Source organism: Barbatula barbatula (genome assembly GCF_947034865.1).
Source record: "Barbatula barbatula genome assembly, chromosome: 6".
Taxonomy (NCBI): Eukaryota; Metazoa; Chordata; class Actinopteri; order Cypriniformes; family Nemacheilidae; genus Barbatula; species Barbatula barbatula.
This window is the reverse complement of record NC_136765.1, coordinates 23,235,163-23,259,506: the sequence shown is the minus strand read 5'-3', so window position 1 is coordinate 23,259,506 and position 24,344 is coordinate 23,235,163. Positions and strand designations below refer to the sequence as shown.

General features: G+C 39.1%; 1 protein-coding gene across 1 annotated transcript in view; it reads left to right on the top strand.

Annotated features, from left to right (window-relative positions):
* Window positions 1–24,344, top strand: part of kif26ba (kinesin family member 26Ba) — a 68,420-nt gene that overhangs the window by 17,965 nt on the left and 26,111 nt on the right. The window contains exons 3-4 of the mRNA XM_079458171.1: window positions 3,926–4,543; window positions 11,436–11,599. Coding sequence (XP_079314297.1) covers window positions 3,926–4,543; window positions 11,436–11,599 — 782 coding nt within the window. The remainder of the gene's footprint in view (window positions 1–3,925; window positions 4,544–11,435; window positions 11,600–24,344) is intronic.

Here is a 24,344-nt window from a genome sequence, read left to right as displayed (position 1 = left end):
CATCCATTAGTGGGCTTTCACTCATCTGTCCAAAAGTTCTATATTGAGAGGGTACTGTAAGGGTTTCTTTTTATGAATAAATGTGATATTCATGTGAAGATGCAAAATAGTGCATGCAAGCGTCTTGTATGAATGCGTAGCTGCTCTTCAGCATGCAAAAAAACAGAAACAAAAATCTTTTGAAAGACCTTATGGAGGTCACTAAGTGTTCACCTCTTTTTCAAGACGTTTTTGTTATTTCACAACTTTAGAATTTAGAGTTCACTGGGGCAGTTATCATAATTTTTCTTTAGCCAAAGATGTCATGTAAAACAAAATTACGGAGATGACAATTATTTGCTTCATGACTCGCAAATACTCAAAAGCGTATTTTTCATTCGTGTAAGAAGATGATGAGTTTACACATGGACACCCTGCAAAGTTTGCATTAAATGTCACATAGAATTTATCATTTTAAATGACTTGAAACCATTATATTAAGCAGAAACTCTATAATTATAATGGAAGGATGCGTTCCGCTCAGATACGGTAGTTTCTCCCAATTGTAGGTTTTGAATGCATTTATTGCGATGGTTTGTGGTGCAGGTAACCATCACCAGCACAGGCAAAACATCTACCTATTTTCTGCTTATGTTTTAATTGTCTGTATAATATGAGACAGGGGGTTTTTAATGTCACACTGAGATTTGTTCTCTGTTTGGAGTTGAACGGATAGTTCTGCTGTTTCTGGTTATTTTTGGCAAAGGGTTAAGTGGCACAGCTTAGGATTTGGTATTTGGGTCTCCTCCCTGACAGGCAAAATATAAACAGCGGCTTTGCGTGAATTAAATTAAAGTGTTGGAGGTTTCAGCTGCTGGAGTTTAGAGTCATCTCACACCAGCTTTACCTTCAATACGTTTAGTGTAAATTATTATTAAGAACGCCCAGACAAATTGAGAACTTGTCTGATAAACAGACAGAAACAGACAGTTAGTATCTAGCACCAGAACTTCCAGTGTGTGAGTGATAGTTTCCTGTTGGCCTGGGAAGTGAAGGTCAGTGTGTGAGTATTTTCGGGGGTTTGAGACATATTCCAGATCACGTATGTCTGCCTTTTGCAAATATCAAAATTGCTCAGCAGACAAATGCATCTTGTATTAGCATGCGTGCCATTTCAGAAAAAAAAGAAAATGATCCACCAATGCATTTTGATGCTGGTTTAAGACTGGGTAGACAAGAGATATCACAGATGACAGACAAAACGATGTTGTCATTGACAGAGAATCAGAGATAGAACCCTTATAAACTGTATTGACACCAGCGTCTCTGAAACAAATGAACTGCGACAAGGAGAGGTGACTTTGACATTTGAAATCTAGACTGTGTTCGATGTATTCATAAAAGAGAGATTCATTATCATGTACTGTGTACTTTCATGTACTTGTTTAATGATGTTAGACCCAAAGCTGCCTAACCAGTTAAAGGGATAGTTGACCTAAAAATGAAAAATCTGTCATCATTTATTCACTCTCAAATAATTCAAAACCTGTATATGACTCTTTCCTATGTGGAACACAAAAGAAGATATTTTGAGAAATGTCTCAGTGGTTTTGTGCCCACACAATGGATGCAAATGGGGTCCACTGCTGTTCGTTTACCAACGTTCTTCAAAATATTTTCTTTTGTGTCCTGCTGAAAGTCTGGAATGAACGAGAGTACATTTTTGTGTGAACTATCCCTTTAAGGTTAGATCAGGACACACATCTCCACCAAAGCACACCCGGAATGCATGCACACTGAGGTAGATTTTGCCGTTATGTGTGTTGTGCCAGATTGAATTTCCATCCTTTGGACATGGACCAGAAACACAGGAGAACACCGACCTGCTAAGAGAAAATCTCCTTAGTTCTGAACTTTTATGCAGAGCCTTGTGATACAAGCCTTATGTCAGCTGCGCAGAGGACTTAACCGTGGCAATTCGAAGAGGTCACTGCGTACGGACGGTATAAGGGGCAAAGTGGACGCTGGCCATGGAGAGGATGGATACACAAAGCATCTTGTGTAAGACGTGAGACGGCCTCTAGATTTACACTGACAGCAGGAATGTGTGGTTTTAATCAGAACAGACGTTCAGTCTCTCTCCTCCGGTGACTGTGATCGTGGACGGCTTTTGATTAGCTGGATCGATGCCGTGAGCCGCCGGGGAGAGCCGAGGGGGGTGGGCAAACCCATCGGTGAGGTAAAGGTGCAGTGAGGACACCATGCTTACAATTATGCAATACTACGGAAGAAACAATGGTTGCTTAAAATCAAGATAACATCAGTATGGACCCTGTTTAGTGTACGAATATATGTGCTGATTATGTTTTCATCAAAATGTAATCGCTTGCTTGGTCTCTGAAATGACTTTCCTTCCCGGATGATGTCACCAAGCCATTTTTTAATCCTTTTTGTCTGACCATCTGGCCTCACGTTATCACTTTTAACTTGCAATTTTGCAGCATTTCAAAGCCAATTTTGTCCTTGTATGGATGAAAAATCTTGGATCTGCATAAGCTTTAGACGAATGCTTCACTGTTATTATCAGTCTCTTATTCAGCTCCACTCTTCACACATTAGCACAGTCTGGGAAATATATTTCATCATCCAAAGGTTTAAGGTTAATTATTGTGCTAGCTGTGCTTTTAGAGCCTGAAAGCACCGCTATTGTGTCTTAAAGATATACGTAGTCCTACCTCAGCCAAAAGTCAAGTGGTTTCCAGGCAGCTTTAAGTTAATTAGATCACGGCTGTTGGGTCTATAAGTGAAAAAAAACTGTTGTGTGTTCATTATGAAGAGATATCTTATATCTAAGGGGAAATGTGTTAATGAAGAAGGAAAAAATGGAAAGAAAGAAAAACATTATTTACCTTTGGTCACCTGCCGAGTCCTAATAAGTCTGCATCTCTTCCCAGGCGTGATAAACTGATGATGTCATTCATCATCTCAATAAAACGAATTCAAATCCTTTCCGCATTTTCAGCATCGCCCGTGAGCCATGGTGAACGTAATTATGATCTACATTTCACGCAATGCTCAAGCACATGGTGCGAAGATGTGTTAAACCCAGATAATTGGCAGCTTTATTCTAATGAGGAGACGGAAGACTGTGTGTTAAAAAGTGCAGACCAAATCTAAAGCAACAAAGTGTGAGAACACAATTTATTTGCACTGAATTTGTTATAATCATTCAGTAAAGTTTTAATGTGTGGGGTGACTGGAAAATGTGTATAGTAAAAAAGTTTAAAAAACATCCTAAAATGGGACATGCATGCAATGAAACTAATATTTACTTCAGATCAGGGGTTTTCAATCTGATTGATGCCACGGACCCCCATTTTAAATGTAAAAGTAGTATCTATTTAGTTAATAATAATAATTGAATTACATTAATAAAATAACAAAAAAATTTCTCTCACTATTGTAATGTATACAATTATTTAAACATCATTTATTTATTATTATATATTCTAAATTCTTTGTTTATAATTTGTTTTATTGAAAATTAAATGTTTTACTTGCATGGATAACATTACTTTAATCAAACTGAATCTCTTTAATAGACTATAAACCAACTATACTTGTTATTTTAATCACATTTCTTTAATTCTATTTTATTAAAAAAACTATTTATTTACTTTGAACAAGTTGGGTGACCATTGTATTTATTTATGGTTCTCTACAGGAGTCTTCCAGCATTCCCTGCCAACCTAACATTAATGCCCACCCGCAAATTATTTTCGGATTGACGGACTAAATATTCCAAAGTAATAAATGGGTCTGAGAGGCATTTTATTATCAAATCTATGTAGTTACAAATACCTTTGTGTGGTAAGAATCATTACAATCAAATGTTGTATGTGACAGTGATATTAAGACATCTTTCTCTCTCTCCCTTTCTGTATAGGACCCCTCATTCTCTTTACTGATCCACGATAAACTACAGGTGCCCAACAGCACGCGCAAAGCCTGGAACGAGCGAGACGGCTGCTGCGATGTCTGCTCCACCCACCTGAGTCAACTGAAACAGGAAGCCGTCCACATGGTGCTGAGCCTGGACCAGTGTGACGTGTCTCCCGGCTCTCCTCCATCCCTGGCCTCCCTGGTCAGCTCTCGCAGCATCCTCCAGGGTCCCACGCCACCACGGGACTGGGCCTACCTGCCTCCGGGGTACCATTCCTCAACATCCTCTGCTCCTGCGACTGTTCCAGCCTTCACTTCCAGTTCTACGACCACAACCACCAGCGCAAGTAACAGTGCCAGCCCGCACCATCCGACCCATCCCAAACACGGGTCCAAGCCCAACAGCCTGGGGGTGAGCAGCGGGGTGGAGAAGAAGAATAACTCCCCCGGACACGGTGGAAAGTCGACAGCATCGCAACAGCCACACCCGCCCGGCAGCCCCAGCAACAGCAATGGGACCGTGTTGAGCTCTACGGCGCTTCAAACTCACCAGTATATGGAGGGCGCGTGGACGGCCGGGCATCTTTCAAGAGCCAATGGAGTCACGCTTTATCCTTACCAGGTAGGGGCTTGTTAATTCTGTTTTGGTGCGCAAGAGCATAGTTGCTTACCTAGAATGCATTTTAAGACATCATGAGTGCACAGCAAACACATCAATTCAGTTCACTTTCTAAGAAACCTTCTTTAGGCTTAATTCTTTGTATGTGTCCTTAATGAATTTCCCATTGAAATCGCACCCGTGTGGCGTAGAAGAAGAGACACATCGGGTTATAGGTGCTTCCTGTTAAAACAGGAAGTGTAGGCGGGACTCATTTTTGGAATGAAAGTCTGAAAATGATTTTTAAAAATGCAAAATGAATACATGAAAATGAATTGGTTTTATTTGTGTGGTTTGTATCATACTTAACAGTCTCACCAAATTCTATTCAAATCAATTGTTGGTAGTAACGTGATCATTTGAGCTGTGGAAAATGTAGATCAGTTTGACACCATTTGACTTCAACCCATGTAAAGATGAGTACCTTCAATACAGAATCAATTCTTTAACAACTTTCCAACGGAGATGGCAAAAGTTATGGATTGCAACTTTAAATGTAAATTGTGTTTTAATTAAAAACAACAACAAATTCAGTTTATAAATCAATGTTGTGGGGTGTGCGAGATGCTGTCTATATGTAGACCTCTCCAAATCAGTCACTTATAAGGTTTCTTTTTTTACTTAAGTTGCTGCTGAGAATGTTACTTCCTGAGGCGAAAGACATCAAAGCATCTCACTTGGTTTTGGGGAAAACTCTGAGTGTTTTTATTCATGGTTGGTGGCTTTCTGTCCCTTCGGGGTGCAGCGCCTTGGATATAATGAGAGCGTTTACACATTGTGGTTAATGTTGTAATCTGATGATACAGTCCTGTGGGAAACCCTCTGGGTCTAATGTGCATTGGTAATGCATTAGTGTGGAAGCAATTACATTTTATATAGACTGCAAGGGGTCCCGGAACCCTCGAAGTAGTGGTGGAGAGTCATTCCCAAAAGAGTTGATTCCTTGACTCAGACTTGGCTTGGTATCAGAGGTGACTCTCTATTTAAAGACTATAAGGCCAATGATCTCGAGTTGTCATTGGAGACCAAACAATTTAATGATGCTCGGTCCGCTTCAGACCTCATTTCTAGTTCTTCAGAGTCAGATACAGAAATTACTGCAACCAAAGCAAATATGTTAAACAAATGTTTGAACAAGGTCCAAATGAGATATCTTGTTTTACAGGGGATAATTCGTTCTTAAACCTTGGCATATATTGTCAGTCTGCTGGACAAGAAGCGCTCGTGGGTCTTTTTTAGTAAATCGAACTAAATGAAGACACAGCAGGCCGATTCGATCACATCTCCTTTGGAGTCTCAATGGCTTATCAGACAGTGTCAGCTGGTTTAACTTCCATTAAATATAAAGGATTGTTGTGTACAAGATACTATCATGTTTCCTTGTGCATATCAAGCTGAATCTCATTTTGAATCAGCCGTTGTTTGTAGATGAACTTAAACAGGAATCTGTTAAAGAATGTTACATTGGCTATATTTGAACATTAACATTATGGTGTGCATTCATTTAAGTGCTTGAGTGGATTCATGTTTACTTGATTTAATTTTAAGAGTCAAGCTTCTAAAATCCACTTAGATAAGACCACCGTAACATTCGCTTTTATGGAAACAAAGAAACTTCTGTGTGATGTTGATCTGACCAAACAGTTAAAACTACAGATCATGGGTTTGACACGTGTATTAAGGTGAGATTCATTAGACTATGAAGGAACCGTCTTTCTTTTTAAATCATTAAATAACATTTTAATATGGAGGGCATTGTGGGATATCTTTTAACGTAAGATATTTTGCATGTTCACTCACGTCTCTCGGCCTTCCAAATGTGCACAGACTCAAGGTGAATTAACAGAAGATTTTAATTGGGAAAACAACAGTTGAATTCTAAATATACAACAGTCAAGCCAAATCAGTTTTCCAAGGACTATTGATTTCTATAAAGAACACAGACACGTTAGTGGAATGTGTATGGTTTTATGGGTTACACATTTTCAATAAAAGCTTGCATTTTGGCTAAAGAAACAATCCAGTGTGTTAGATTCTGTGGTTTGGTTGTGGTCGGTTTTGGTGGGGGTATAATTTTGATTTGAACCTAATAGGAAGTCATCTAGGCTGTGGATGTTCCACACCCTTCACTTTATCTTTCTCTGGATATAATCCCTCGGGATTTAGGTTCCTCGTGTCTCTCTAGGTATTCTTTTCTCCGCCATGAGCTAAAATCTGCATCTTTATCTCTGTGAGTCTTTTGTGACTTCTTTTCACGACTGTTTACTTTGGCTAAAATCAGTTTTCTGTACCGTTTCTCTCACTCTCCTTCTGTCTTTCTGTGCCCAAGGGGCTGGTTTTTGTTCACAGGAAGCTGTTAAGCTTGTGTTGCAGAGTAACTAGTGACAATTACCCTGGATGCGGGACCTTGCCATAAAAACTGTTCGGATGCCACACACGGAGGCCTGACATTCCGTGTGGACTTTGTCTTATCCCTTATAAAATCTCCTCAAGGAGGTTTTTTTCAAAACCACATCCATTTTTATAGAGGAGGAATTTAACCCCCCACCCAACAGACACTTAAGACCTCTGCCATGGTAGCATCACATGGACTTTTACAGATATGGCATTTTTTGCCTTTTGAATATATATATATATATATATATGTATGCCTTAACCTGTATATACTGTATAGAGAGAGAGAGAGAGAGAGAGAGAGAGAGAGGGAGTGAGAGAAATGCATATTTGCACAAAAAGACAAAAATATATATTTCATTTCTTCATCTCATTGTTTTGTACCCTTCTGCAGTCTCCATTGAATTGTCCCCCTGCAGGGCTGTGTACCCCCATTCCCAAGTTAACCGCATGCTTTCTCACTCTAGGAAAATAGTTGACAGATATAAGAGAACACAGGAGATGGAGGAGAATAGTACAGGTTCACATATTCAGGGAGGAGTGGACGGGTGTACCTTGGCTGTCCCTGCGTAATTATGATAAATGAGGAAGTCTGTATATGTGGGCATGCAGGGGGCCACCGGGGAACAGGGTGGAAGGAAATCTCCGTTCAAGGTTTTTTTTTTACATCTTTTCTTACTCTCTCGGGTATAAATGCTAGATCAGGAGATTTCCACTCTCAGACATGTTCTCTACCTTCCTCATTCATCACACCTGCACTTGGTTTCATGGAACCCCGGAGCATCTACAGTCACATGGTGGGCCTGGCCTGCTGTAGAAACACATGAAATAAGACATCCATAAAATTACAAGTGCTTGATATTGATTTCACACATGCACAGGGACATACTTTGCAATCTGTCATCTGTCATGAAGTTGCCATAACTGTGCTCAAGGCATTCTAATATGCTTGAATAAATCACTAGAATTATATGTTTCTCCAGGGTAACCAGGACATAAAATGTTTGGTTTATCTTTTCACACTTGGCACTGTTTGAAGCATTAGATCGTCACGATGGTGCCTCTCTCTTTTTGAGTATGACTTAATAAGACTTGATGACGTTTTCCAGGTTATATGACGGATTCAATTGCAGAAATCTCCTTTGTAAAAGTTCTTTGTAAATTGTTATTTTTTAACTGTTTATTTTAATATTTAATTAATACAAATTGTTAATGATACTGCAAATATATGTGACATATCGAACTATAAAAAAATCTGTTAATTTATTATGTTTAATATATTTAATGTAAAATACATAACAACATTTAATAATACATTATATTGGTTTTATTTAATATTATGTTATTACATTTTTTGTGTGTGTATAATAATGTTTTTTATTTTTTCACTTTAAAATATATAACATTTAATAAAGTATCATTTAATTGTATTTAATATCATGTTATTAAATGTTATTTATTATGACATTTTATGTTATAATATTTGATATTTAGAATATTTGAGTATAATTATTAAACGAAGTATCCTCTTATATATACAATTTTATTAGAACAACAATTAATAAAGTGAATATTAATAAGGTCTAACAAGTTTTGCTGATCTCTGATATCTGATATAACAGATATATGACACAAGGAAAGACAACCAGGTTTGTTTCATTTGTGGCATAAACATACTACGCCATAATCCAGATTCATAATTTACTTTACAAAACGAGAGGTTTAGTAACTGGAGATATTATAATATGTGCATTTTATCAGTAATATCACAGTAATGCTAAGATTTTTAATTAAATCTAGCTTTACAAGACTATATGGACCAGCAAAAGGAGTATGAAGGTCAAAGTCATACAGGTTAACATCTAATCTGTATTGTGTTAATAACCTTCAGCAATTAGGTCTATCTCTTGAGGAAATAAAGTGAGATATATGTTCAATGGATTAGAACCTTACATTTGGACAAACGTGTTATATTATGGAGTGAAAAGGAGGACAAGTGAGCGGCGATTAAAAGAAAGAAGAGATGATGGTGATAAACGGGTGGATGGGCAGAGAGGTGCAATCTGTGCTGTTGGCACTGACAGTATTTAATGCCTCTTCTTCTCATTCCTGCACAACAGATGGCAGATCAGCCTCGAGTTCCCCAGCGATCTGATGGTCGGTATACCGCGCTGGGTCTGTTTTAATGTACAGCAGTACCATTTAGTCCACAAAATATATTGTTTTTAAATAAAAACAATAATTTTCAAGAACTAAACTATAGATTCGTCTATCTTTTATAGTTATTTTATTGTGCGTAAACTCTCAAGACTCTCAAAAAGATATGTACACATGTACACATGATAAACAGGCTGTTTTGCAAAAGGGTTTTATATGTGACCCTGGACCACAAAACCAGTCATAAGTCACACGGGTATATTTGTAGCAATAGTCAACAATACATTGTATGGGTCAAAATTATAGATTTTTCTATTATGCCAATGTATGTAAATTTCCTACGGTACAGTAAATATATCTAAACTTAATTTTTGCGAGTGGATGCAGCAAAATCTCAAAAATAAAAATTGCCGGAAACACTACTACAAACCTCGCTCGCTGCTGTCTTCTCTTTGGGAATTACCCACTCGAGTTTGTTATCTGTCATGAATTGTGAGGGGAGAACCCAAGTGCAGGCAGACACGGATGAAGGGGTTTTAACAGATATACACATGGCAAGTCAGAATCAAAACAAAGCCATGTCTTTCTCACACAAAACCTAAGGCTATGCCATGACTCCGCTGCAAGACCAAGAATATACATGACAGCGGAATCATGACAGTTATCTATATAAAGCGTTTAAACAAACCTGTTTCTTCTTTCTTCTAAATTGTATCTCGGCCAAATATTAAAAAACATCAATGGAAAGCTTTTTTATTCAGCTTTTAGATGTATAAATCTCGATAATTATATTTTCTGGTCCAGGATTACATGTGTAAATGACCTCGGCTGAGAGTGTGTACTATACACTATTGTTTAGTTTCTATTAAAGGCCTAGTTGGACTTGGTGGAAGCTGTGCGGTTTAAATGTTAGAATATGTTTAACATTGTTCTTTGTACAAAGCCTCATGAAGTGACTCGTTTTTTATTTTGAAATGTAAGATAATGCAATTTATAACCAGTGCTTCATAAATCTATGACTGACAGAGATGTTTTTGACCTTTTGATGATAGAGGATCAATATCGTGTCTATTATCAGCTGCATGTTATCAGGTTTGTTAATGTTTTCATTTATCCATTTGATTTCAATCCATTTGTAGTTGTCAAGTGCACACATCTGTAAATCCGGTGCTGGGACGTCTGCCCAGTCTAAGGCATTGCTATTGGGCTGTAATGCGTCTAAATATATCTAATAGTGATGTGCTTTCCGAGTGTATTTTTAAGACAGCTGTGAATTTTGCCACCATACCTACAGCCAAACAGAAATAACCTGAAGCTGTGAAGACACCATGAGCATTTGGCTCGCTCTACTGTATCTGTCAGCTGTGAAAGTGAGTGTTGGTTGGCATGTGCAAACGGGATGTTGCGATTCATCTTAAATTTTGTGAGACTACAAATTGTGATGTGCAAAAATTGGTTTTCACGATCCAAACAATTGCCAATGCATAAAATCGACATTTATACTGTACATAATATAGCATCTTTTATTGCTATACATATTTTGATAATAAATACGACACATGAATATAAAATGTGTTCCTGATGTTTAATGTTGACTTTTACTTGGGCATATCACAAATTCAGAAACACTTATTAAACTCACCAGCTGCACCAACACAGATCTGGACTTTCTCACTGTCCCTTTAACCTTATCTTGGTGATACTTCCCTACACTTCTAAAGCATTCTGGGTAAACACAAAGAGGTCTGCTTTTTCACATGTACAGCAGTGCACATCTCCAACGGGGACGTGCGTGTCCTTATTTGGGGCGAAACGACAGACCCCGGACCACAGCAACAGCAGTGGCCTTGCTGACTATTTACAGAGCCGGGTCAGGGGAGTGTGCCCGGATTATTTCCAAATCTCTCCGAGTGGCTCACTCCATATGCTTGTTTAAGAAAGCAACAGGCCCTTCGCGGCATAATTATCGGGGCTGTTTCTCATGACTCACGTTTAAGCTAAACAAGTTTATCTGGAGCCCTGGCAGAATCCGAGCTAAACTTACAGCCGCTGCGTGACCCGGGAAGCTTGCCAGAGATGTCTGGGTGCATGCCGCTTTTTAATGCCGCAGTATAGTTTAGACACAAATAGAATGTGTTTTCACTGTTTTCCACCGCACGTCTGGGACAATACAAGTCATGGGGGTAATAAAATTGCAACTTGAGAACATTAGCTAATTATATTATAACATTAGCCTTACTATAGTAATAGAGGCACTGTCTCCTGTTTAATTGTGTTTTTGACGGGTTTGTTTACTCCCATGCAGATCTCTCAGATGGTGTCGGAGGGCAACAGAGATGGTTTAAATGAGGCCGCGCTGAACCGATACAATGCCGACCGCCCGATAGCATACAGCAGCCCCCCGGCTCCTGCCCCGGCCAACACAGCACCCTCCAGTGGCACCTCTGCTGCAGCATCCTTCTTTGCCAGGTACATTTTGATCATTTTGCATTTTTTCCAATCGTGCAATAAAACTTTGATTTCCATTCCAGTCAAAAAGTCCAGAATTGAAAGTGGATTTTTGCCGGTGTTGCATATTTTTTTTGGGATACCAGTTATTTTCTTCATGTGGCCCATGTAACGCAAGTAGATTGGTCTTCTAAAAAAGTGGTCGTGAGACACTGTTCTGCCATCCAATCAGCTTTTTAATGTAACTGTAAAGATAACAATAAATGCAAAACCTAAAAACATACAGTAAACATTTTACACGTGTTTGCTCTTTACATTTCAATAGATTTTGACTGGCTCTCTTGGAAAGAGATTATTCTGTATTATTATAGTTGTGGTATGGACTTTGCTATTATACTGTATATAAATAAATCGTATATATAAGATTTATTTTACTTTTACGTTATAGTTAAACCAAACCTTGTAACCAAACAGTTCTTGTCAAGTGGTCAAAAGTGCCTCAGAACGGTTTGCTTTCCTACATTCTTCAAAATATCATCTTTTGTGTTGGTGATGCTGGCCAAGAACTGTTTGGTTTTAGTTTTTGGGAGAACTGTTCTTATAACATTCTGGATGTGAATGTGCCTTAAATGGATGATACTTTTCTAGCATGAGCTTGTAAATGTGTGATTCTGTGGCACATTGTCTGGTTATTATTACATGGAAGTAGATAAGATTGTGTAGATCATTTTTTTTTAAATTAGCCTTGAGCAAGGGATCCTTTATTATGTCACTTGAATATTTGCATGCCGATGACTTCATCCCTCTCTTCATGGTGGTGATCGTAGTACTCGTCTCTCATCTGCAGCCAGCATAAGAACTCTAGGGTGAAGAGAGACTCGAGCATGCGTGTTCTCTCATGTTCATCTTCACTCACACTTCTTCACAGCTGTCGGTTGTCAACACGATGTTTCTCGCACATGCAAACACACTCCTGCTAGCGCAGAGGTGTTGTCACTTTAATGTTGTCAAACGAGATGCTCTCACCACTAGGTGGACTACACCGGACACTTTTTTCCTATTGCGGTCTTCTTATGAAAGAAGACGTGCGACGTGACCCTCAGGGTCTTACGGTACGTGAAGTTCAACTTGTGTGTGCTGTCTTTCGAAGAGGTCATTGTTTCACACTTTGGGAAATACCCTAGCTCCCCTCTCGATTAATGGATGGGGCTCTGGTCTCTGTCGCCCAGAGCGGCGTGGGAGGAGGCGAGGACATAGATCATGGGGTGTTATCGTAGGATGTAGGAGAGTAGGAGAAGGGTGGAGAGGCAGAGGAAGATAGCGGGAGACAAATGGATCAGGTGAAAACTCGAATGCTCTCGTTTTTGCGAGAGCCTCTCACATTCAGCGGACAGATTTAAGGATTTCATTTGGATCAGAGGCTACGGCTGTGGTGGCACTGCGTCTTTATCTTTATCACTTCGTCTTTGTGCGTAAAGAAGAAAAGCGTAAAGTCACGAGTTTCAAGCAGAGATGCCGATATAGATGCAAAAGTTGCATCATCGTAAATTTGTTTTTGCAAAACCATTGTCAAATCGAACTCTATTCCATGTACAGTTAATATTCATGAGAATTCCGTCCCGACTCATTCTTCCAGTGTTCTGTTTTACGTCTCGTACAGTCATCCATCCAAAGGCCCAAAACATTTACAGTAGAAACCATTTGGCAGCGCCTCTATATCTGTGATGCGGTCCGTATTGGGTAAACAGTTATGATAAATGACATAAAGCCTCATCTGCAGAATAAATTGTTAAACGGCCCATACGTTCTTAATCCATGCGAGTGGATTTTACCGTAGATGTATTTCTCAATCGCTGTAAATATTTTTGTAACGTTCAGATCACGACGAGGTTAAGAGGCTTCCGCCGTGATTTGTCAGCTTCATATCAAGCGTGCTGGCAGACACCATGTGGATGTTCTAGATCAGTGGCTCTCAACTGGTTGTGGTCAGGTGTGAAAGAGAAACTGTGCTGATCCTGAATAAAATATTAAACCAACATGTGACCTTGGATCAGAAAAGCAGTCTTAAGTAGAACGGGACTGTATGTGGCAATAGCCAACAAAACAGTATGTGGGTCAAAATGATCGAAATCTTCTTTTATGTCAAAAATCATTAGGATATTAAGTTAAGAACAAGTTCCATGAAAATATTAGTAAATTTCCTACCGTAAATATATCAAAACGTCATTTCAAACGTAGCTTTGCTAAAGACTTCACTTGGACAACTTTAAAGGCAATTTTCTCAGTATTTCGTATATTAATTTTCAGTATTATCAGTATTATAAATTTTTTGCCCCCTCAGATTCCGGGGTTTAAAATAATTTTATCTTGGCCAAATGTTGTCCTATTCTGACCCTGTCCTAAACCATACACCAACGGAAAGCCTATTTATTCAGTTTCCGGATGATCATAAGATCATAAGACCGTTTTTGTTGTCCATGGTCACATATATTATTTACATTATTTGGGGTATTTTACTTAATTTCATTTTCATTTCATAGAGCATTGTGTTAGCCTCGTGCTAAGCATTCTGGGAATCTGGATCCTCATCAACCTTTTTCTGTTTTTTTTCTTCTAATTTTGGCTCCAAAAATGCTTTGCATAGTTTTTATAGTTTTTTTTTGTAAAGAAATGTTTAATGTTCATTTATCTTTGATACATTTTTCCATACGTGCCAATTGCTAGTTTTCCTCCTTTGAAATAATAAAAGGACCAGGAGAGAGTGAGCTCTGTGATTTATACCCGTCATGCCCTCATGTAGCCGAAAATGTCAACTATCCTTGGGCAGTTCAAAAAAAGGCTGTAAACTTCAGAAGACAGTGCCAGTTTACATGAAGGACAACCCTCTTCTCTTCTGTATATATGTGTCTTGACCTGCCGTTTGAAAGCTAAAGACTATCCTGCAAAAGCGTGTGTGTTTATATATACACCTGGCGCACATTTTTCTCTTTGTTTGAAACGGGACCGTGTCACACCCCCTGCGCTTCTTCCCCTGCTCTTGCACCTGAACATTTACAGATGTCACAACACGCTTTGAGAGAGCTGTGGTTTATGGGACAGGTGTCGTGACCTGACCATCCGGATGCGTTCGGTTAAAGACGTGTCGGGGCTGTCAAAGTGAACCTATAATTTACACACCTTGCTTCCAGATGCCGTGAAATATCTCCCGTTCATATTCTGCTAGTCTTATGTGCTGAAGCACGAACCACGGTTGCTTACATTTTTCAGTTGTCCAAGGAACCACATGAATTAAATCTTTCATTGCATTGCAAACCGGTATGACTTTCTTTTCTTCTGCAGAACACAAAAGAAGATATTTTAAAGAACGTCGGTAACCAAACAACATTGAGCCCCATTGAATTGTATGGACACAAAACATCATATTTTTTTGCATATACCAAACAAAATTAGCCTAAACATGTTTCAAACTAAGATTATTTTGTCTAGGATACTTAAGGTTTTAGTCAAAATACGTCAGAAATTTTTGCCCAACTTACAAAACAGTGTATTGTGAACAAACATTATTGCAGGAGTTTGAAAGTTCCCAAGATGCTTTGCACCATAAATCCTTTTTCTAGTTGGTTTTTCTTTTAAAGATTAGTGTTTTAGTTCTTGCTGGCTTATTTTATGCTTTATTATCATTGTGACCGTTAGTGATCCGTTGTGTTTAGTGTTTTTTTATGAATGATGGTTTTTGATTGTTACCATGGTTGAGGTTTGTGCATGACAGATCGAACAAAGTGATATAAATGCAGTCAACACAAAACAGTTCATCGCTCAAACACGTACAATTGGAGTTTCTTTTTAAATAACCAATCTATATTCTCTATTTATGTTCAGCCAACAAAATTATTTTGTTCGTAAGGTAAACTTGACTGATGACTTAAACATCGTTTTTTAAGTTGGATGGACTAGTCTCATACAAGTTGATCGTAGGACATGAGGATAAATAAATGATGACAACATTTTTATTTTGGTTTGAAATATCCGTTTAATCTGTCACAGTAAAACATTTTCAGAATATTTGAACTGCTATGATCAGTTTTTGTAATGGGTTCTCTCTTGCATATATCCAGAAAACAAGCTGCTGAATATCTGATCCGCCTGCTGGCGGTCTCTGTCTGCATGAGAGACTCTATCATCAACCAAATGTCCCCCCTGTGCGGTCATGCCTGTCTTTTCAACAACCCTTTCTAAGATCAGCCATGTCAGGTTCCTGCGGCTCTCATTTGTACCCCTGATCCTCGGTCTCGCTCGCTGCTCTCTAAGTAAGGACATGTTGACCCGGGACATCAGCCCATATGGAAGCGGTCTTCCAATGTAATATTTTCACAGTGGAAAAAGCCTTTCGGTGTTGCGGTTTCCTATCTAAAGTGTTGGCTGTGTCTGTTCTAGCTCACAGTCTCCAATCATCAGTCACAATCTTTCATTTGGTTATTTAAATCAGGATTCTGCGGGGACGTTGAGAATTGCTCGCGGTGGCACAATCGGAATCAGTTGAGGCCGCTAGGGAGATTCCTTTGTCGTATCCTGCGGTGGGAGGTCCGCGTCCTTCAGTTACGAGATCTATTTGTAGTGCTGCCCTGGCCCGATCAGGTGTTTCCTCCCAGGTGTGTTGGCACAGAAATGCGTGTCAGGCAATTTGACATTTTGGCAAAGGCTCCTTGTTCTTTTCTGTTCTTCAGCCCATCTCACATCTATCCTCCGCCTTCACATCCTCACTGTACCTCAAGAGCTGCTATTTCTTTTGCTGTGAGACAATTATTTGGTGTCTGGTTGGTTGGGAGAGCATAATGGCAGCTATACGTATCCCCCTCCCTATTTTCAGTACAATGTTTATAAAGTGAGCCTTGTAGTAAAGTCCATCTTTTTTCTTCATCTTAATGTTGATTTTGTCTTCCTCTTATGCTTTTGTGAATAATTTATTTTGTACCTCTTATTATACAGATTGTAGACTGTACAAAAATAATTGTCAGTTATAGCATATTGTAAATATTTGACATGATACAATTGTAAATCTATTTATTGAAAATACGTAACATCATAACACAACACAACACAAATAAAAAAAATCATCATCAAAATGTCATCATTAACTCACCCTTCAGTTGTTCCAAACCTGTATACATGATGAACACAAGGAAAGATATTTGGAAAAATGTTAGCAACTGGGACATCTTCTGGGACATCATTGACTTCCATAGTAGGACATTTTGTTTCTATTAAGAACAAAACAAGATATTTTGGTAGTCAAATAGTTCTGGATCACCATTGACTACCATTTAAATTTCTCCTACTATAGTAGTCAATGGTGTCCCAGAAATCTCAATTGCTAACATTTTTGAAAATATCTTTCTTTTAAACACATTTAAACAGGTTTGGAAAAACTTGGGGGGAGCAATTCATGACAGAATTTTAATTTTCAGGTCGTAAAACATCTATTTAAGATCTGCATCTTCCATCTTTCTCTGGTCCGAGAAGGTTTTCACCCATGTGTTTCTCCTCTTCAGTCATCAGTGTCAAGAACGCCAATAGGAAAGGTGTGTGTGTGAATATTTCGACAGGTTGGGTTGCTTTTAATAAGTGAGTGAACTGAGACCATGTGCAAATTAGAAGCCTGGGAGTCTGTGACAGAAATCCAGTTGGACAGTTGAAGAGGGAGTCATGGGCGGTGCTTATTATATTCCCCTGCAGAATGGTTGTGGATTTATGTATATTGTTCTGCAAAACAGAATACTTTCTCTAACTGTTCATTTGTAATCTTTATTTCCCTTTTACTTTTCCCCTGAAGTAGGACGATCTTAATCAGAAACACATTTTGTCTGTATTTTCGTCCTTCAGCTGTCTTCCAGATGTTGTGTTTATGTATGTGTGTTCCACTGGTAACCGAATAAGCTGTGGGTGTGGGGTGTGTACCTTACAGATGAGATAATGCGAGTGTCCATGCGTATCCGCCGCCACTTTCAGTATGTGCAGCATGTGTCGTTCTGTTCATTAGCTCCCGTGCTTTCATCTCCGGGGGCCTAAACTGTCACCCCCTCGACCTATACCTCCTACGCTCTACCTCCTCACCAGTTTACTTTACTGTGGCCCTTAAAAACGTGCAGGGTCATCTCAGAAATCCCTCACATCAGCCCTGACCCTTCTATCGCAGCAGGACCTCCCGAGCTTCCCTCCTGACGCACGCTCAAATGATCGATTGAGTTGCTGAAGAGCCGAGCGATGTGAGGAGACTGAGAGGTTTCATTAGAGCCCAGCCAGATTTATTCCATAAATTTTCACCCCAGGGGACGGCTGTCTCTGATGGCATTCCACTACAGAGCAGTGGTTTGTGTGTGTGTGTGTGTGTTTGAATATATTTAGATTTGTGTGTATGAATTTTTGACACTGACACTTAATGAGCTTGTCCTGGATATTTCCACCCAGTGCAGCCGTTACATGCATCTAGTTATGTGACTTTACTAGCGGGTGTTTGCTAAGGCAAGCATCATTATTACATCTGCCCATATATTTTTTTAGAGACTAATCCAATGTTACGTTTAATCAGCATTTTTGCGTGTATTGTGGCAATTCAAGTCAAATATCTGGTGAATTTCAACAGAAACATACCTCTGGAAGTCACCCAACAGCAATGTGAAAGACTTGAATGCAAAAATGCTTATTCCATCATATATTCACCGTTGAACCTGAAATTAAAAAATAAATTGTAGAAGTGGTATGTTAATTTTTTTCCACGGCTGAATATAAGTTATTAGTATGAATTGATAAAAAATTTTTAAGTAGATGACAAACAATTGAGGGTGGGCTTTATTTAATTTGGGCCAGGAAGTGACCACCTAAAAATACACATAGCAATGCCCTGGTAACCCTTTAGATGACCCTAGTGATGTGCTAAAGACACTTACCTGTACAGCACTACAGCAAGGGAATTGAAATGCCCTGGCAACCGTTAAGATAACCCTAGCAACATGCTGAATTACAAACCTTTGCTACTGCATAGCAACGCCCCGAAGACCATTTAGATACTCCTTTCAACATGATACAGACAATACCTTAGTAACTGCATAGCAACAGGGTGGAATCCAACGAGATAACCCTAGAAACACAAGAAAGACTACTTCCAATACCCGAGCAACCACAAAGAAACACCCTGGGAACCACGGAGACCATCCTCATCCTAAATCTAGTAATTTGCTTAAATCACACACACACAAAACATTCATCTCACTGTCTCCTAATTGTAATGATCTGATTGTTTAAAACAGGCAATTAGACATTAAACTGAGCAAACACAAAACAGCAGCACAGCAATGCACGTGATATTAATTTTTTATGGCCATAATTATGCTCCATAAGTGGACATGGCTCTCAGCCTCTTTTCTTTAACACGTCTCTCTCTCATTCTGTCCGTCTTTCTTTCCGCTTGCACCGACTCATTTGACAGGAGGGAGGAGTCACTTAACATTCAGGGCAATTAACTCCTGATCTCATCCATTTAGCTGTGAGAGAATGTGGGCGATCTATTGAAGGGTGTCACAAAGCAGTGACAAGTGGTCTGATGATCCCTACATCAATTATGAATGCAGGCATAATGATCTCTCCTCGTTCCAGTACACTGGGGCTAAAACCACAATGGACACGAAACTGGGACAGATTCATATCAGCATTCAGTATAGTTGTTAATGTTCAATTCTGAAAGCATGATTTGTGTCATTATTTTCTGTTAAAATATTTTCCACTATTCTAGCTTTAGGGATAAAAAAACTACAATCCTGTCATCGTTTACTTACTCTCATGACAATTCGAACCCGTATGGCTTTTATTTCTTCTAATGGGATACGTTTGGGGAGGCGCTGATCATGGTGATGAGGACATCTATTCAGGACATCTGTTTGGAAATATAAAACTACAGAAATGATATGCTTTGAATTTGACTTTCGGTCCCTTTGAATATCAAATATTTCGTTAAAATCAGCCTAGTGTTGTAGAATGTAGCAAAAGCAATGCCTCTGTTAGATTTTGCTGCTCGATTTGGTTGCTTAGTTCGTGTCATAAATCCTATTGAGAAGCATTGATTCTACTATATAGTTAAATCAAAGCATCGTTCCATTCTTAATTGATGAGATTTGACTCCCCAGGCCCACTGTTCTCTCCTCAGGACCTTTAGCAGCATGTGATCACGATGAGTTAGTATCTCTTTAGCTACGGCTAAATGACATGCCCGACCATAGAGGTTAATAATATAACATTCCCAGAGTCAGCCATAGATGAGAGCCGTAATAATTCTGATGATAATCACAGCAATAACTATCAGCATTATCACACGGACGCATGAAATTGACCTCTAGAGATCAGCATGGATTGAAGCTACATGTAAGTCTCTCTTTTTCTTATCTGCATTTGCTGTGCCAATGAAATGTAAATCTATGGCCTACAATTCCCGTAATTCCATAATAAAATTATATAATCTTTGAAAGCGTTGTTAGGCCATGTTCACACTAAACGTCTTTTTTTACAAGAAAAAGTTGACAAAAGTGCTTCTTTAGCCGAAAATAATGCTCATAGCGTTCGGTTACAAATAGCAGCCGAACGCCTTGACTTCATAGTGTGCACGAAGGCAGGCCAGAGAAACAGCAGAAGTCTATTTGATTTATAAACAGAGGGTGTCTTTGCAAAAACTAATCACATATTTAAAAACTTCAATACTATCGGGAAATCAGAATTGCAATCAGAAGTTGTCGAAAGTGAAAATTAAACTTACATTTACACAAACTATGCTCCAACGGGCGTTTCGGCCACCATTTCATCTTTTCGAGCTTGAGCCAACCAATCGAGCTCGACCAATCATGTTCCTTGCATGTTGTCATGGAAACGACAGGTCTCTGTCATTGGTTAGCTGTGAAAAAGGAGCTTGATGTTTTTATATTTTGAAAAGTTGAACTTTTTTCAACCTCAAGAGACGCTCTGAGCAGCAGAAAAAGACGCCGGCACTGATGTTAAAAAAATTCGCTATGACGTTTTTGATAAAATGGTTGACTTTATAGTATTATAATGTGAAACAGACGCTAGCAGCTTCAAAAAAGAAGTCAAGTCTGAACATGGCCTTGGGCTGTCATGTCCATATTCTGTGGCATAAGACACACAAAATTGGAAAAGCTTGATCGGCTGAACTCAACACAAAGTGAAAGTTTCTAGTATGTTCTGTTTCTCGGATGAAAAGTAGGTGAATATCTCACCCTGTTTAATGAGAATACTGACCTGACTTTTTTTATCAGCACAGCCTTGTCATCGCTGACTCACGAAACAGACTTGCGGCTCAAAGTGTTCTATTTTTGCCCGAACGGTCTGAGCTTCTGTGGTGTGTTTGATGCTCCGGCGAAGAAGTAGCCTGAGAGAGTCTTATCTGCAGAGTGTTGCACAGCACCGCAGGTCACACCTTCCGGGACTTACGCGGACCCGGCTCCTCCAGATCCGCTCTATTTTTGCATCATCATCCGGCCTGCAGACACTGGCACAAACACAGATGCTCACTCTTATTATTTGTCTTTAGGATGAGGAAAATGAAAAGCGTGAGGTCACAAGGTTACGTGAGAAAGAACATGAACACATGAAATGAAAAACAATGTCAAGACTTCCTGTTTAGAAACATTCAGAAGTGCATTACTTGTTTTGTTGTGATTTCGACACAGTTTGTGTCTAAAATCACTGCTATGGAAAAGCTAGGACGAGGAAGAAATTGTGTGATACTTAAAAATAGGCATTGAATAATTCAGTATCTCATAGGGCTGCTTTGATTGACCTCAGGTTGAATATCTGTGAGGTGTCTTCAGAAACCAAAATAAATTCTCAGCCCAGTCAATTAAAGGAGCAATGTGGAGATGTTGCACCATCTAGCGGCTCACCCCACCCTTCGCTTTCGAAGCACTATAGCGGTCTCACAGTATTAAGATGTCTTAGGTTCTCACTTCTTTGCCGAAGGAGATAACGTATTCACGAAACTCGCTCAGTAGAGCAGTTTGTCCGCTTAGGGCTTCTGTAGAAACAACATGGCGAATTCCATGCAAGGGGACCCGCGGTGTATGTAGATAGAAATATCTCATTCAAAGGTAATAAAAACATAAGGTGTCATTATGTAAGGTCTTTATATACCTCTGAACATAGTTGTGTACAGTATGTTTTATTGCATTTCTGTCAAAAGATCCCCCTTAATATTACACATTGCACCTTTAAATCATTAGGCTAAAATATTTAAAGCAGATTTTTCCCCACCTGGAAATCAAGTCTTTTTTAATCTTCACCATATGGCTAGAATGCTGAGTAATTTGAAACGGTATGTAAAGTAACAGATGTTTGCGTTGTGAGACCTGTCAGAGCTCTGGGGACTGTGTGGGAACGCTGTGGCCTGTCCCCATGTGATAGGGGTTGAATCTCAATATGGCAGCTGTGAACCGGAACAGAACGTATGAGAAATGACAGGGAAATTAAAAGACAGATCCGCTGACGCACGGCTTCTACATCTTCAATATATCAAGACTCAAGCAGTGCCAGACATGTCTGTTCTGAAAGTGTGTATGTGTTTTGGGAGACCAAGTGTGTTTTATTTATTTCCGAGAGCTGGACCTAATCAATGTCTGTCTTCACGTTATTCTCATCTGTCTGTTGGGTACATCTAAAATACGTAGGACTGCATAAGTCATTTAATAACTTATGTTTAAAAAAATACAACAAACACAGGTATTGCCTTTTTATAACAAAGAGCAGTGGTTCTCAACAGGGGGGCCGGGGCCAAAAGGGGGGCCCCAGCTGATTTCCAAGGGGGGCTCAAGATGACCAATATTAAGAAATTTGCCAAAATTAGCATTGAAAAACAACAGAATCAATTTCTAATTACTTGGCCATTTATATTATTATTCACCATTTTCCATTCATTTTAAGCTCTAAAATATTTTATTGGGAAAGAATTTTGAGATTTTGTGAACAGGAGGAGGAACCTTTGAATATTGTTGAATACAATGGGGGGCCTTGGAGTCAATATGGTTGAGAACCCCTGGCATAGAGGACAGCCAACACTGTTCAGGTTGTCAACAACATTCATGGTGCTAACAACGCCAAGGTCTTGATTTCAATTCCCAGGGAATGCTTAAAGATTACATAATTACCTTGAATGTTCTGTTAGTCATGTTATGGTATAATTCAATTCAGGCTTATTTAAATAGCGCTTTTTTACAATGTAGTATTGTTTCAAAGCAACTTTACGTGAAAAAAATAGGAAAATGACTAGATGTACGGTACTGTATATAATAAAAACAGTATACGTGTATATATTACATAATGTAAATAAATGCTTTGCACCTTTATTTGTTAAGAATATTGGTTAAGCCATCTTGGAAACAACTTAAACGCATTTTATTTCAACTTGGCGATTTTCTTTCTGCTCTATATCTAAAGCTGTTTAAGACATCCAGAGGCCAATCTCTTTCTCATTTGCAAATCTCGAGTTAAGGAAGGTTCCATACGTTCTAGGCTTAAAAATCTCCCCCTAACATATGTTTCCAGTCCTCCAAACCTCATACTTCATAAGACTGCAAATAGACATTTCCCATGAAGCCTTGCGTTCTCCAACAGAACATTGGTCCAGCTTTTAATGTAATTTAATTTAATTTAATTTACTGTGTGATTTTATGCTGCAGTTTGGAAAGAGTCATTACAGGTGCCAGAGCTCTGGGTCCAACTCAGGTACCGTTGGCTTTGCATTTGAAAAGAAATCCCTGGAGAAGTGTGAAGTATTACAGACGGAAAGAGAGTGAGAAAGCTTGAGAAATAGAGCAAAATTGGTGGCGAAATGGAACGGTAGACATTATCAGCCAAGTACAGTGTGATATGTGATGTCATTCCTGTTTTCTCTGCTTCCTGATTCTCTAGGCTGTTTTAGTTTTTTGGCATCTTGACTCTGGACTTCCTTTCTCAAACAGCATCATCAATGAGAACGACTTGAATTGAGATACAGATGGGAGAAACCGAGAGAGAGAGAGAGAGAGAGAGAGAGAGAGAGAGAGAGAGGGAGCGAGCGAGACTATGAAATGGCAATGAGATAGAGAGAAGGAGAGAGAGAGGGCGCGTAGGCAGTCAGAAGTGCTCAGGTGTGGGGATTAAGCTATCGTCTTGCTGCTGCAGAAACGCTTCTGTCTGTTGTGGATACGCCTGAGGATGGGCACTCGGCATTATCTACCGGCCACAAATAGCACAACACGGAGAACTAATGGATTCTTGATAAGCTGTCAAAGTCCAGGTTGGATTTATAGGGTGTGCTGCTGAACTCATTGAACGGGGACAGTTGTTTAAAGAGCGGACGGAAGAACTGAACTCTGGACAGTTAGGGGTCCTCGGGCCCTCTAAGTGATGGACAGGTGAGAAACGAATCCTGATTTACGGAAATGAGATTAAATGTAAGGAGAAAGACTAAATGTTGTATTAGTGCTGCTCACATAATTACTATAGAGCTATGGACTTGAACAAACCTTAATACAAATGTAAAACACTACATCGCTGTCCTTGTGTCCAAATTCGCTGTTTTTCAGGAAATGCTTTTAAATGATTACATACTGTGGGGTCAGAGTTTACAAGCACTTTTTAAAGGTTTTTATTGGTTAGATTTAGATATTTGCAAAACCCAGTGACAAATATAAAGGTTTGTCACAAAAATAACGATATATGGCAACATTTTATA